General features: G+C 55.6%; 5 protein-coding genes across 5 annotated transcripts; 1 reads left to right on the top strand and 4 right to left on the bottom strand.

Moving 5' to 3' along the window:
• Window positions 1-234: 234 nt before the first annotated feature.
• Window positions 235-936, bottom strand: CkaCkLH20_08766 (uncharacterized protein; the record flags this gene model as incomplete). Its single annotated transcript, XM_038891481.1, has 2 exons — window positions 235-448; window positions 500-936. The coding sequence occupies 2 exons, from the start codon at window positions 934-936 to the stop codon at window positions 235-237; spliced, it is 651 nt and encodes a 216-aa protein (XP_038743117.1).
• A 1,629-nt stretch (window positions 937-2,565) lies between these two features.
• Window positions 2,566-3,522, bottom strand: CkaCkLH20_08765 (uncharacterized protein; the record flags this gene model as incomplete). The annotated part of the gene is made up of 2 exons (XM_038891480.1): window positions 2,566-3,320; window positions 3,396-3,522. The coding sequence occupies 2 exons, from the start codon at window positions 3,520-3,522 to the stop codon at window positions 2,566-2,568; spliced, it is 882 nt and encodes a 293-aa protein (XP_038743116.1).
• A 2,870-nt stretch (window positions 3,523-6,392) lies between these two features.
• Window positions 6,393-9,794, top strand: CkaCkLH20_08764 (nitric oxide synthase; the record flags this gene model as incomplete). Its single annotated transcript, XM_038891479.1, has 6 exons — window positions 6,393-6,874; window positions 6,923-7,023; window positions 7,074-7,150; window positions 7,197-7,510; window positions 7,559-7,697; window positions 7,749-9,794. The coding sequence occupies 6 exons, from the start codon at window positions 6,393-6,395 to the stop codon at window positions 9,792-9,794; spliced, it is 3,159 nt and encodes a 1,052-aa protein (XP_038743115.1).
• Window positions 9,795-10,122: 328 nt separating this feature from the next.
• Window positions 10,123-10,617, bottom strand: CkaCkLH20_08763 (uncharacterized protein; the record flags this gene model as incomplete). The annotated part of the gene is made up of 1 exon (XM_038891478.1): window positions 10,123-10,617. The coding sequence occupies one exon, from the start codon at window positions 10,615-10,617 to the stop codon at window positions 10,123-10,125; it is 495 nt and encodes a 164-aa protein (XP_038743114.1).
• An 838-nt stretch (window positions 10,618-11,455) lies between these two features.
• Window positions 11,456-13,874, bottom strand: CkaCkLH20_08762 (uncharacterized protein; the record flags this gene model as incomplete). Its single annotated transcript, XM_038891477.1, has 6 exons — window positions 11,456-11,998; window positions 12,052-13,058; window positions 13,114-13,394; window positions 13,450-13,580; window positions 13,646-13,772; window positions 13,831-13,874. 6 exons carry the CDS (start codon window positions 13,872-13,874, stop codon window positions 11,456-11,458), a joined length of 2,133 nt encoding a protein of 710 aa, XP_038743113.1.
• Between the last annotated feature and the right edge of the window lie 364 nt (window positions 13,875-14,238).

Genomic DNA, 14,238 nt, shown 5'->3' with positions numbered 1-14,238 from the left:
CGAGAAACGAGGAAGCGAGAGTCTATCATTTGCGTTCGTGTATTACGCTACGCTGTCTAAGAAATCCGTATGCTGTGTGGCCGTCACGATGCTACCCAGATGCCCTCTAGTTCCAAGATCCTTTACTGGTCCTAACGCCTTCAGTGGTCGCTAAATTTTTGCTCATATCCCGGCGCAATTGCGACATTTCCCAAACCATCCAAACGCCGTTACCAATCACTTTTCGGTACCGTTTTAGTCCGTCCAGTCGACGATCTCCCAGCTCTCTGCGCCCTCGTGGACAACCAAGCGGTGTCGATCAATCCGCCAGAACGAGTACATGGATGCAGTGGCACGGCTTGCTCTGCGGTGGGCAGGACCGTGGCCGGCCTTGACGGCGTCGGGTCTGGATCTCCAAACGCACGTTGCGAGGTTTCTACCCTCAACATCAGGGCTTCCGAACCAGTATCTGCAAGTGGTCAGTCTCGTTCGCGATCCTCGGAGCAAACGGGTGTCTAACTTCAGAAAGCCTCCGACTTGGTTGGCCTCAGCATGTGCTGCCTTGTCCAGAATGCCGAGGTCTCCGTAAACCGTCGAGGGTGGGATTTGCGAGCGGAACGCGACAATGTAGAAGGAAGTTTCCTTGTACGACTTCCCCGTCTTTTGGACGAGGCTTTTGAGTTCACGCATGACGTCTTGCCAGTTGAAAGACTCGACGTAGTCGGCTGTGGCGTAGTCTTCCCGGAGGCATTCGAGGCGAGACAAAGCCCTGGCGAGTAGGGCGTTCTCGTCGTCGAGGGTCTCGAGATCCAGCAAGTGCTCCGGATCCGTGTATGGCGAGTGGACGAGAAATCGATCGGTGTTGTTGATGTCGACTTCGGTGACGTTGACTGCAGCTTTCTCTTTGATTTGCTGAGCCAGAGGGTCAACGACCCGAAGTGATGCGACGGCTGTCATGGTTGAGGTTGCGAGTGCTGGAGTCAAGTGATCAGATGAGACTCAAGGGGGATGTTGGTGAGAAACAATGTCCGAAGAGGGGGTGTTGTAATTGGGTTTCCGGTAAAGCAGATGGCTCAATGCTGAAGGGTATCTTGAGAAGCAAGGACAGCAGCAACGACAACCCTCAAATGATCTAACGTGTGAGGTGAGAACCGACCGTCTGAAAAAGGAGAAGACGTCGAAATATAAGAAAGGCCCGGAGTCGGGAGTCAGTAAGGTGGCGGCAGGGGCATCGAGGAAACGTCTTTTCGACACGGGATTGCCTAACCCAAGCCTGGTGGGTCGGGGACTACACCGTCGAGCGAGTCGGAGCGAGTCAAGTGCAGCTGACCCAACCGTCTGAGGAGCGGTGTTCATCCCTCAACCATGTTTGGAAGGGGGGTCCCTTTCGCATGGCATCTGCGACGCGCCGGACGGGACTACGTATGGATCATCTGAAAAGAATTTCCCGGCCGTTTGCATGGACGGCCAAGGTGCGGTGGGATGGCAAAGGGGCGCCGGTTGAGGATGGCGCAATCGCGCGTGGTTCTGATGCCAGAGTCGCAATTTCGACATGTCGGACAAAGCTGGCATGGATTTGACTTTCTGGCTTTTTTCGTCATTAATTCCTTGGATTGGAGAACGCGGCCCACGGACTACAGAGGTTGGAGACAAGCTGCAGTATGCCGAGACCAACAAACATTGTGTTGGCAACACTTGAGCGGCCAAGAGACGACGGACAATGGGCCGGAGAACCGCTTGAACAAGACTTCGTATCATTTCGGGGCGAGAACTCTAGACGGCAGCATTTCCCCCGCATTCCTTAGAGAAGATGGACTAACACTAACACGTACCTTAGTGATAGCCAGCAGGTATATCTAGCCGGCCGCTAAAATGTACTTTTTACCTTGGAAGATTGAGACGGAAGAAATGAAATGCAACGAGCATGCATTCGAGGCCAGGGATACAGATAAAGATCAGAGCACCTGGTGAATTCAGTGTTTTCTATTGGACTCGGGCTTGCATTATATCTGCTGCAAAGTCCCCTTTTTCCGCCAACCTGGACGGCCACAACTCTCGATTGGCTGGCTTCTCGGCGACCAGGACTCTTACCCGGATGACACTCGCACTCAACCGGCCTACCCCCGGGGCGGGCCCTCCCCCATACGCGGCGGCTCCAGACCCCTAAACCGTTGCCACAGATCATCCCCACAGCGGTCTCGATTGCACCGGCAGCGGCCCACTCCCCAAAACCCTGCCGCGACATGAGGTGGTGACACTGAAGTGTGCCACACCACAACCACCACCACCACTACACGTTTCGTCTTTTGCCTCGCTTCAAGCTTCCATTCTCTCTTTTCTTCTTGTCTCCGCTGATAGATAATGCGCATAGCAAAGACATCGACTCATCTTCCGAGGCCGCCCTCCATCTCGTCTCAACCGATTCATCCCATCCCATCCCAGTCCATCTCGTCCCGTCCGCCCTGTTTCTATATCGGTACATACATATCCTACAATCTCCAATCTACAATGCAACAATACCAACCCGTCACCGCTTCTTCCGCGATGCCACCCTGCAAACTTCACATGCAAACCGCCTATCGCTCATCACAACCCCCCGACGACCTCCGATTCGTCCTTGCCGCGCGTGAGCCAGACCTTCGACATCTCGTACGTCCCGAGATACAGCCCGCTCCCGACCGCCGTCCATGCGGCTCGCAACAACCCGCCACGGAAGAGCCCGCGAACCCCGTTCTGCCGGTATACGTCGCGCGTCACCTCCAAACTGCCTCGTCGCTTTTCCACCCGTCTCGATTCGTCCCGTCCCTTCTGCTGCTGCTCCGATGCCTTATCGCCCGCGCTCAGCATCATCCGCGTCTTGACCACGTCGCTCGGCGTCGTGATCCACGCCGCAAACGCCCCAGCACTTCCCGCGCTCGCTCCAGTGACCACCCCCGTCTCGAGCAGACCCTGCTCCTCCCCGTCCCCTCTCCCTCGTGTCCTCGATTCCCAGACCGTCGTCCGGACATGCTCGAAGATCGGGAACTGTATCGCTGTGAACGGCAGGTTGCGCGCCACCAGCGCCGTGTACCCCGAGAACAGCCTCCTCCGCGCCCCGGAGCCGGCGACCTGGCGGAAGGCTTCGAGTGAAGTCGACCGGCTGGCGGATCCCGTACCGGGGCCGGCACCCTGTCGTCGCAACATCTGCGCGTTCTGCTTGATGACTTCGGCCGGCGCGAGGACCAGGCATGATCCCATCTCCGCGACGGCCGACGCCGAGGCGTGGACCAGGGGCTGCGGGATTGAGCCCGCGCTGGAGATGGTCTTTTTCATGCTCTCGTACGTTGCGAAGAAGATGCCCGCTGTGCGATGTCAGCTTGCTGCGAATGATTGAGGTCGTTTACGTCGAAGGGTGGATGTCTTTGCAGATGACTTACCCGCCGGCAGTGTTGCAAGGACAACGCTCCCGATGCCTTGGTAGAGGCCGCGAAAAAGCGGCGCTTTGCTTCCCGGGGATGAAGCATAGGTCTTGACGAAGTCCTGACTTTGATACCTCGTTTTCAATGTGTCGAGGGGGTAGACTAAGCAGTCTACAGTGAAAGCTGCTGCAGCGCCCGCCTATGATTGTTAGTTGGGTGTGAATAGGCCATGGACGAGGTTATGAGCGGAGACTCACTGCGTATATTTCATACATTTTGCCCAGCGAATTCTAATCCATACGGCCAGTAAGGCTGAGTCCTGAAGATGATGATTTCGGGATCACGAATGAGACTTGTGGGTGGCTGCTGTCCGGACGTCTGGTTCTCCAAGACGATGGATGACCTCATAGGTAGCCGCTTGGCGTCACTGCAAGGGTCCTCAAGTCACCTACTCCACCTAAGCTTCATTCACCTCATTTTCCCAAATGTCTCTCTTACACTCATCTGCCATCGATATCTCTTTTTTGTTTTCTTTTTGTTTTTTGTTTTCAGTTCTTCAGGGACTCACGCGTCGTGATCAAGTATGCGATGAGAGATTTCCATAATTTTGATCAAGATGGTTGGTTGATTTCGCTGCTTGACGATTCTGTTCACTCAAGTCTTCGACTCGTTGTTCTGAGTGAGGCTCTCACATGTTCTCCATTCTCATCTCGTTTCAGAATCCTCACCTATACTCAAATTATCTCACAATCTCTCACTGAATCAAGCTTCAAGCCTTTTCTCTTATTGCTTTACTTGAGCCATGGAACACAATCACTAAAGACGTCATGGACTTCTTTGCATTTCAACGAGGAAGAAGGCGGGCATGTGTAACGACAGGTCGTAAGCGCGTCGGTCTTGGCATCACGGATTTCGGGCACCACTTCTCACGGACTTGAAGAGTGAGTCAGGCACTCTTCTCACTCACTCTGAAGATGAAGAGAGATGTTGCCCTCACAATATCGCGGGGGTCGAACAGTCTGGAAGGCATCTTCTAACCCTTGGCGATGTAGCCGAAGATTCGGGAATCCTCTTTTGATGCAGGAAACGACGTGTCTAAGACGACCGGCCGAACGAGGCATGGAACCCACCGAACGGCACCAATTGATGAAAGACACCTGCATATCCGGTTGCAGGTTGAGCTACGGCGGACCGGGACCGCTGTCAGGCTCGGTATTGCAGATCTGATCCGGGCGGGTTCGAGTCTGCAGTGCCACCGCCTTGACAATTCACCCGGGTTTCACGCCACGAGAGGATCTTCGCGACCGAACGAGTCCGTCGAACCCTGATTCCCGGAACGTGTTCATGATTTGCACGAAACAAATCACGATTCAATTCCACGCCATGTGGATCTCTTGGTGTATTATCGAAGGTTGAGGCGAGAGCTGGACGACTCAAGCTGAGCTACGTCCAAATTGGTTTCACGGACAAGCCCTTTCGGTTCGGGTTGCAAACAAGTCGAAATCACCACCTGCTTCTTGGCCTTCCAAAGCTTCTAGATCAGCGCCTCTGTGTCTCTGTATCCCGTTACGTCCTCGTGGTCGCCGGAAACTTATCACCAGACCACGCCCCTGCCAAGCCCAAATACACATGGCCATGGAACGTTCTTCTGGAAACCTTCTGTCGTACTCAAATCACTAGTTTGACGACACAACTGGAATTGCCATCACGGAAAAGCCTGGGCAGGCAATTGATGTGCCTCAAGCGCAACGATGGCGTCCACCTCCACGCGACTTGCGTGCGCAACAAGTCTCGGCCGGGAAGAGGCGATGAATTAGGCCGTATGACAAGAGTCACAGACAAGGCTCTGCGGCGAGGATCATTTGCATTCCATCCCGCGTTCTAACCCTTTTCTTGCGTCCAACAGCGAAGCGCTGGTTGTCGCGCTGTCCAATGACAACAAAGTCCAAACGATCAAAGACTCAGCTGAAGTCAGCCCAGGTCGCATTCATTAGCCAATTTGAACTGTTTTCCCAACGCAGGAGGTCGCTTGCTAAAAGATCACATCACGGGCTAAATTTCTGCAGGCTGGACTTGGCTTACAAAACAGAACTCGAAGCGTTGCATTGGGCTGCGTTTCCATGTTGTCAGCGAGATAATGCCTTTGTTTGAAGCAGCTGAGCGCTGACCGTGCATGTTGAAGTGAAGGAAACTCAGCCTTCCAGTAATAGTCTGGTCGGCCAGCCATTGGCATCGGTCCCGAAGGGCCCCCAAAAACGTGTACACACACACATCGCGTGGCAGCGCTAGGACGCTTCACCGGCGTCATCCCCCACTTCAGAAGCCCATGTTGACACCCTCGAGGATTCGTGATGGAGGGGTTCGAGTATTCTCGACCATGGCGGTGGCTTTGGGAAAGGTCTCTGACTGGATGCGACTGGCAACATTTCTCTCCAAAAACCCCTTGCATATTCAGCCATTCAGCAACGAGTCGCCCCGGACGCCTGAGACAGTTTGTACAACCCAAACTAACCGCCATTGCAGGATATCCTACGCGAAGTACGAGGTTCATTGATGCGCAGGTTCGAAAAGGGTACAGTGGCTTAGAGCGAGTGTAAGCATATCCAATATCAGACGGTGATGTCGGCCGAAACTGGAAGTCGCTGGCAACTCAAGGCGACCAGTTGTTTGTTCGTCTCAAATTTCAGCTCGAACTTGGTTGCATCTTTCGTTCCGTATAAAGTTGGGCTTCATCCCCTCTTTTTTCTTCAGTCCATGTCCGAGTCCGTCAAGAGATCTTCATCGGCCTTCAACTTAGTCATTCGCTCGATGCCGCCATCGCCAATTTTTCAGTCACCGAGAGATCCACTCTGACTCGCCGTTGCAATTGACGGCAACTCTTCTTACACATTCTCTTCGCATCTTATTGAAACTCCAGGGCACTCGCTGATATCCGGGGAAAATAAGCATCTGACGTCTCCGTCGATGTCACCTGGCCCCCACAGCTGATCGATCCATCAACATAGACAGACAAACATGGCTTGTCCTTTTCTGCAAGGCACCCTCGCGGTGCCGCCCCGGCCGATCTCGGTGGAGCAAGAATTTGCCAACATCCGCGAACAGTACCCGTCTCTATCTTCCACCGGCTGCACTACGAATTTCTGCCAGTCCGGCCGGATGACGCATTTGGACGAGGAGCGTGTTGGTCGGAACCAGTCGTACGCCCAAGTCCGCGAAGATGCCCTCGACTTCCTGCAGCAGATGTACAAGGATGGGCTCCTTACCGTGGAGCAACTGCACCACCGCGCGCAGGAAGTCCTCCAGGAGATTCAACAGAACTCGATGGAGGGAAAGTTTTCGACAACTTCGGACCACGGAGCGGAGGCTTCACCAGCCACTTCGGACGGTCTGGTCGGTGGTCTCTGGACTCAGACATTTGAGGAGCTTGAGTTTGGTCTGCGGACGGCGTGGAAACACGCGCGAAAGTGCATCATGAGATCGGAGTATAGGAACTTGAGGTTTGTGTTACTTCATTGAAATTGATTGGCATTCGCTGACTCGGATAGGCTCTGTGACTTGCGGCATGTCCGGACCAGCAAGAAGATGGCTGAGACTCTGATTGAGAATCTGAAGGTGGCTTACAACTCGGGCGAAATCAACCCAACAGGTAAGTAAATTCTTCAAGCTTCCTTGCACGTACTGACATGGAGATTTCAGCATTCGTATTTCCTCCTAGAGACATCAACGGCCGCGGCCCCATGATCTGGAACTCACAACTGTTGTCATTCGCAGGAGTAAGTCCACCTCCAACTGTAATACTGCAGCACTAACAGAACGAAGTATCAACAATCCAACGGCGAAATCCTCGGAGATCCTGCCAACGTCGAACTCACCAACGCCATTATCGAGCTCGGCTGGACACCGCCTCGATTTCGCTCACAATGGGACCTACTTCCCCTCGTCACGATGGCAGAAGGAGAGCAGCCCGTCATCACCGAGCTTCCCAAAGATGCATTCCCGCTGGTACGCATTCGTCATCCAAAGCATCCCGGGCTCGAAACCCTTGGCTTGCGTTGGGTTCCCGCGCCAGCACTCAGCCGTCTTGGCTTCAGCATCGGCGGCGTGCAATACACCGCGGCGCCTTTCATCGGGTGGTGAGTTGACACCTTTCCCGCTTACAAGCTCTGACTAACGCAATGCAGGTTCATGGATGCTGAGATTGGCGTTCGTAATCTCGCAGATTCTTTCCGTTACAATGCCCTCCCACAGGTCGCCAAGGCTATCGGCTTGGTTGAGGGAGATGTAGATGATTTGCCTGACTACGAGCGTCTGGCCGTGCTGGTGAGTGCACCTCGCCCAGATTTCCAGAAACTTACTGACATTTCCATGCAGTCTCGCGCACAGCTGGAGCTCAACTACGCCACGTACTGGTCCTTCGCTCAGGCCGGCGTCAGGATGTCGGATTCTCTCGGCGCAGCAGAGCAATTCGCCCAATTCGACGACGAGCATCTCATGAACAACGGCTTCCGCCTCCCCTCAGATCCATACTGGCTCGCTCCTCCTCAAGGCTCAATCATCCCACTCTGGCATCGCGGAGGCTCACCAAACTACCAGCCGAAGCCTCTCATCTGCCGTCACGCGAAGGATCCCGTCAAAGCCTGGCGTCGTGAACGGCAGTCCCTCCGTGTCCGACCCTCCCTCCCGTCGGACACGAAACTCAACATCTCGATCCCGGTACCATCCATCTCCCTCACAAGACCCCTAACGCCAGTATCACCCTTCGGTACCGCCTTCTTGCCCGTGCCCCCGCCTGTCAGACCTCTCACGCCCCTGACTCCGCTGTCACCGCGGGGGCCCGGGCGCAGGATCTATATCGGCTTCTGCAGCTCGGGCAACCTCGCGATCAAGCTCTGCAAGAGGCTGTGCGCGCAGCTGCAGCACGCGTGCGAGGTCAACCCCAAGCTGGGCACCGTCATCGCCCCGTGCACGCTCAACGCGCTTCCCGTCTCCATGATCGAGGCCGACGACGTGCTCATCATCGTCGCCAGCACCACCGGCCGAGGAGAGATGCCGCAGAACGGCAAGGCCTTCGCCGATGCGCTTGCGAGGAATCCGGCGCTTCTCTCGTGCCGGTACGCCATCTTTGCGAACGGCTCGCTGGAGTATCCCGACACATACAACCAGGCTGCTATGGATATTGAGGAGTTGATTAGCAAGGGCGATGCTCAGAGGCTCATCGGCATGCGCGAAGCCGATACTGGCGCTGAGAATCCGCCGTGGTCTGTTCTCGGGCAGTTCTTCAACCAGTGCCTTACCGCGCTGCAGAGGGCTAGTCCGGATGTTGCGGAAACGGACGAGGCGCAGCGGATTATTCGACCCATCAGACCCTTCGACACCAGGCCGTGGTTCCAGGCAAAGGTCGTCGGCAAACCCGTTATGGGAGCCACCACGGACGGTATGAAGAGAGTAACCTTGGACCTGGGAGACCGCGAGTACCCCACCATGGGCAGTCTGTGGATTCTTCCGCCGAATTCTGAGACCAAGGTCTCCCGTGTGCTTGAAGCTCTTGGGGTGCGGGATGACGAGCTTCTGGAGCTTCCGGGGAAGCCCAAGGTTGGTGGCTTTTTGCTGCGGTTCGCAGACTTGCAGCAGCCGTTCAAATCTACAGCGTGGGCAGAAGGGCTCTCACTCTTGCGCCCTGGGAGTCTGGCCAAGATGCCCATTGAGGACGCAGTTCACTTGATGCCTTCGAATTGGAGGCAAATTGTGTCCCTTGACGTACTCTGCAGCGCGATGCCGACCATTCAGCCGAGGGAGTATTCCATCGCCTCCGACGGCTCACGAACCAAGCGCGCGGATGGAAACACGCTGGACTTGCTCGTTCAATACCACAAAGATGGGAAGTTCTCGGACAGGTTTCTCAACTGCTTCGAGTCATTCGGGCCACTGACCTGCAAGATTCGCCCCTCGGCTCACTTGGAGGACATTGCCCGGAACACAGACAAGCCGATGATCATCTTCACGACGGGCTCCGGCATGGCCCCGGTGAGGGGCCTCCTGCAGAACCGCAACCACCAGGCAGAGTCCGCCACGGGTTCCTCAAAATGCCCTTCCATCAGCCTCTTCGCGGGATTCAAGGCGTCCGACGAGGCTCTCGTCCGCGAGGCCATGCAGGAGGCCGACGACCGGGGCGTGTTTGATGTGTTGAGGCTTACCGGCAGTAACCAGGAGAAGAAACGAGCGCAGGATGCGATGCTCGAGCCGGGCGTGAGAGAGAAGCTGAAGAAGAGTGTCGAGGATGGGGCGCTTGTGTTTGCGTGTGCGAGACCGAGAGCTGTTGATGATTTCTTGAGCAATTTGAGCGAGGTGTTGGGGCGCGATGCGAGGGAAGCTTTGGGCGATCGCTTTGTTGCTGATGTTTACCAGCCTGCTATCTGATGCTTCTTTTCTTGATCACATAGACTTTAGCGATGGCGGATACCTAGACAGCGAGGCGTTGGGGGCTTTTCATTCTCTTTCAAGATTTGTTTCCTACATTCTCAACATAGACTTAGACGGAGAAATTTATCAGTTTCACATCCTTCCAACATTTCATCACGTATTGAACATCACAAACCGGCCATTGCTTACAGAGAGTCACTTTGGGCCTCAAAGTATTGTTTGAAATCGTGGCCCATGGCCTATTCGTTATTGTTGTACACCGTGATCGTGATAATCATACAATGCCTGGTATCGCTATCCATCCCATGCCAACGCCAATCCAAATTTACCTGGTGCCAAACTTGTCGGGGTTCTCAGCCTCCGCAGAGGCCTGCGTCACGCTCTCGGGCGCGACGTAGCCCTCCGCCGAGATGCTGTCGGGCACCGACTCGGGCTTGTAGTAGTCGGAGCCGGGGTACTTCTGGCCGCCGGGGCCGGGGGGCTTGGTGCCGACGTTGTTGCGCACGGCACCCTCGCCCTGGAGCAGGATGTCGTCCTTCTGGTCCTGGGTGCCGAGCGAGGAGATCTTCTTGGCCGGCACGACGTCGTCGTCGTTCTCGGCCGGGTTCTTGGGGGGCTGCTCGGGCTTGTAGGAGACGTTGTTGGTGGGGTCGCCCTGGACGCTGACGGAGGCGCCGGGGAACTGGCGCTCTACCACGGAGGAGACGCCGGCGTCGTCGTTGCCCATTGGGCGGGCCGCGCCGGTCTTGGACTGGTAGGTGTTCATGTCGAGCTGAGCCTGGGCGGCGATCTCGTTAAGCTGATCCTTGGAAGGCGCCATTTTGTGTGTTTGTGGTATGGTTGAAAGTTGGTGATGTATATAAGTGGTTATGGAAAGATGTGGTGTGAGTTTCGTCGATATCGAGTGATTGAGATTGATTAAATGTTGATTGATGCTGTGCTAGAAAGTCAGTTACTGTCCGCTCGGAATCGTGAACTTATGTAGTCGTCGATGAGGCTCGCCGTCTGAAGTCAACCCGTCGACGTCATCTTGATGATCTCACTCGTTGCTGTGTTATGATTTCACTACCCGCCATTTTGTGGTGCTTGGTGGGGAAGGACTCATCTCATCGACACTGATCGAAAGGGCCCGACGCCGCCTCGCCGCCACAGACCCCAACGACTCTCAAAGCGTCCATGGCAATTGAAATTTTTGACGTAGGAGTGATATCAGTTGTCCCTGAGAAAATAGGCCCGATCGGCAGGTCCGCCTCACATCGGGGAATGGCAGCTCGGGGTCGGTGCTGCTCCGTGTGATCGGTCAGGTCTCCGCCGGTCAGCTGAGCGGGGCCGATTCACCGTCAAAATTGAGACGACTCCTAGTTTTCCAAGGCGTTCACGAGCGAATGTGTTGACGGAACAAGGTATCATTTGACTCTGTAGTACAGTCCTAGGGCCCAAATGGCCTCACCTCATGCTTTTGGAATATCCGACAAAGCGCACCGACATAATTGCAGAGATGCACGCTGTTGTGGTGGAAAACATGAGCAACCAAGTCGTAATTCTGCTAATTTCGTCCCGGGCGTGAAGACATCGCAGCACCAAACCCCTTTCTCCTCATCACCGGCAGACTGCCACCGTCAGTCGCCAGGTTTCCACTCCTTCATCTAAATCTACACTTAGCCGTCGGTACCGCTGCTGCGGAAGGTAGCGCACAGGGCAGCGTAGTGATGTGTGAGGTCGAGAACGTTCTGCGGTAGGCTGGTAGCTTGAATGATGCTCCTGACCTTGACCGCGCCTTCGTCCTCAATGAGCGTCCGGATTGTGTGGAGAAGCTCAGGGGAGAACTCCGAGTACCACCTGTACTGCCAAGTGACGAGCCGGATGACTGATGCGACCGTCTCTCGGGTGTTCTTGTCCTGCTCAAAGACCTTGAGGATACCGGTCAAAGCCTTGGGGCTGAATCTCGAAGCGAGGCATGCTCTGTAAGCCTCCACGGCCTCATCCGTGTGCTGCAGTCTTTCGGCCAATGAGCCGAGTATTTCCCATTCCTCGGCCGACTTCTTGTACTGCATAGACTGTGCGCGGTACTGCGCCATCTGAGTGCGCCAAATAGTGTATACGCGCAGGTCCTCGTAAAGGACCATGAAAAGGCTGTCCAGCCAGCGCTCACACAACCGTTTGTTGTTCAGCTTGGACAGGTGGTCGTCGTCCTGAGCCCCCTGAGTGATTGTCAGCATATTGAAATCGTGCAGTGCGAGTCAGGCCGGCTTACATTTTCAGCGTCTCCCTTCAATTCGCCGGGGTCGATTGCATGAGTAGGCTTCTCTACTGCCTCACCTTCCGCCTGGCCATTTGCAGTCAAGGTTTCGGCGGTAGATTCGGTATCCGGCTTAGTCTCGTCCTTTTCTTGTTTATCCTCTTTCTCCTCGTCTTCGGAGTCCGAGTCCGACTGGTCGCCGTTTGTTGTGGGGTCCGGTGTGCCCCGAAGGCCGTCGGTGCTGGGGTTGCGTGGTGGCTGCGGCTCGTGCTTTTCGGAGCGGTACTCGTCTTCCATGACGAAAACCGTGCTCCGGATCTTCAAAAGCTGGTCCCAGCCAATCTTGGCCGTCATTTCGGTCAGGATGCCGTAAGCTTGTTTGAAAGTGCCCTTATACACGGCAGCTCGAAGGTTCAAAAGGCTCCCATCGACCTGCTCGGAATATCTGGATTCGGGCTCGCTGTCGATCTCGTCGAGGCGTGTTTCCGGGAGAGTTGGAAGGTTGACGTCCTTGGGTTCGGGCATGATCGGTGCGTCCTTGTCCTGGTACGTGAACATGGGGCAGGAGTTGAGAATGGTGAGAGCATTCTCCCAGTCCTCCATGGCGACGTAGACTTGAGCCAGTCTCGCCCATGTACCAAACTCGCTGGGAGCGGCAATGGTGCTGCGATCAGCACAGCCGAGGGCCAAACGAAGCCTCTCTTCCTTCTGTTCCGGGGTCGCGGCAGTCTGGGCCTTCTTCAGGAGGAACTCGGCCTGGGTGTCGAGCATAACGTAGTCCATAGGAGACTCCTTCAACGCCTGGTGGAGGACTCGGACACCTTCGACTTCCTCGTTACCCATGAACAGGACCTTGGCCAGGAGAGAGGAAACCTCAATGTTCTGGTCCCTGAGCTTCTCGAACAGGTTGATGCCGGAAGCGTAGCGGCCGGTGGTCTGGAAGTACTTGAGGAGGCCAGCGGTCAGGTGGTTGGAGACGTTGTTCGGGACTTGAACGACAGAGTCAGAACCCAGCTGCCATCCTGCAACGACGTTAGCACCCGTGTCAGCATGGCCGGATTTTAGGTGGTGGCCTACCTCTGAAGAAGAGCTGTTCTGCGGCGTTGAGGAAACGGTGTTCGGTTTCGGTGTTGGTTACGGGGTTGAACCTGCGCACACCCATAATCTTGCGAATGGTCTCTCCGCTTCCATCGTCGGCGTACGAGTAGGCTCGTAGAACACTGCAGAGGTAGGTCTCGAGCCAGAGATCGTCGGTGGCCTTGCGCTTCTCGCCGCGCTCGTCAACGCAGTAGCTTTCGACGGTACCGGGGATGGTGACGTGCACGCGCATATCGAGTCGTGAGAAGGCATTGTAACAACTAGCCAGCAAATTAGCTTCGAAAGCGTTGATTGATGGGCATGGTTTGGCCGTACCAGTACAGTCCCTCCGAGATCTTTGTTTGTGCGGCTTGGCCGTGCTCGCGGTACGTGAGGGTGTTGATGTAGGCGGCAAGACTGGCCGAGGACGAGGCATCTACACCGGTGACATGGTGGTAGACTCCGAGCTTGAGAAGGCGGTCAGTACTGATCTGAAGGTCGGTAGTGTCGGTTATATCTCGATGTCGCGTACCTGCTTGCCTGGGTTTCTCGTGGCCTGCTTGAGGAGGTGGACGAGGTCGGGGGGGCCAAGTTCGCGCAGGGAGATGAGGGAGTCGGTGCGAGCGTCAATTGTTTCGGAGAGGACCTCTTCCGTGAGCCTGGAGACGAGGTTAGAATGGCAAAGGTCGATTAAAGAGGTGAAGATGGTTGACAAACTCAGGCACGGCCGGCGCAACCATTGCGGCGGTGTTGCGTGTCAAGCTTCAGCAATGCTGTGCTTGTGTTGGATGGATAGAAGGCTCGACTGGATACGGTGTCAGGAGCTTAGGGGGATTGAGGTTCGAGCATGCGCGAGCGATTGAATCACAGCTCCCGACCGGAATCGCGATTTCAAGGAGATGGCTGGGAGCAGAGGGATGAGCGCGGGGGCTCAATCGCAATTCGAATTGTGGTCGGTGAGATTGGCGAGGGATGATGGATTGCCTGGCCTGTCCTGGCGTGGCAGCGTGGCAGCGTGGCAGCGTGGCAGACGGGAGGGAGTGCGCAATGGACAGGACAGGATGTCTGCCACTTGGGGCAGGTGGTGAGCTTGGACTCTTTCGTGACAGGCGGGAAACCTGCTGC

Source organism: Colletotrichum karsti (assembly GCF_011947395.1).
Source record: "Colletotrichum karsti strain CkLH20 chromosome Unknown Scaffold30, whole genome shotgun sequence".
NCBI classification, from domain to species: domain Eukaryota; kingdom Fungi; phylum Ascomycota; class Sordariomycetes; order Glomerellales; family Glomerellaceae; genus Colletotrichum; species Colletotrichum karsti.
This window is presented reverse-complemented; position numbering and strand designations above follow the sequence as displayed.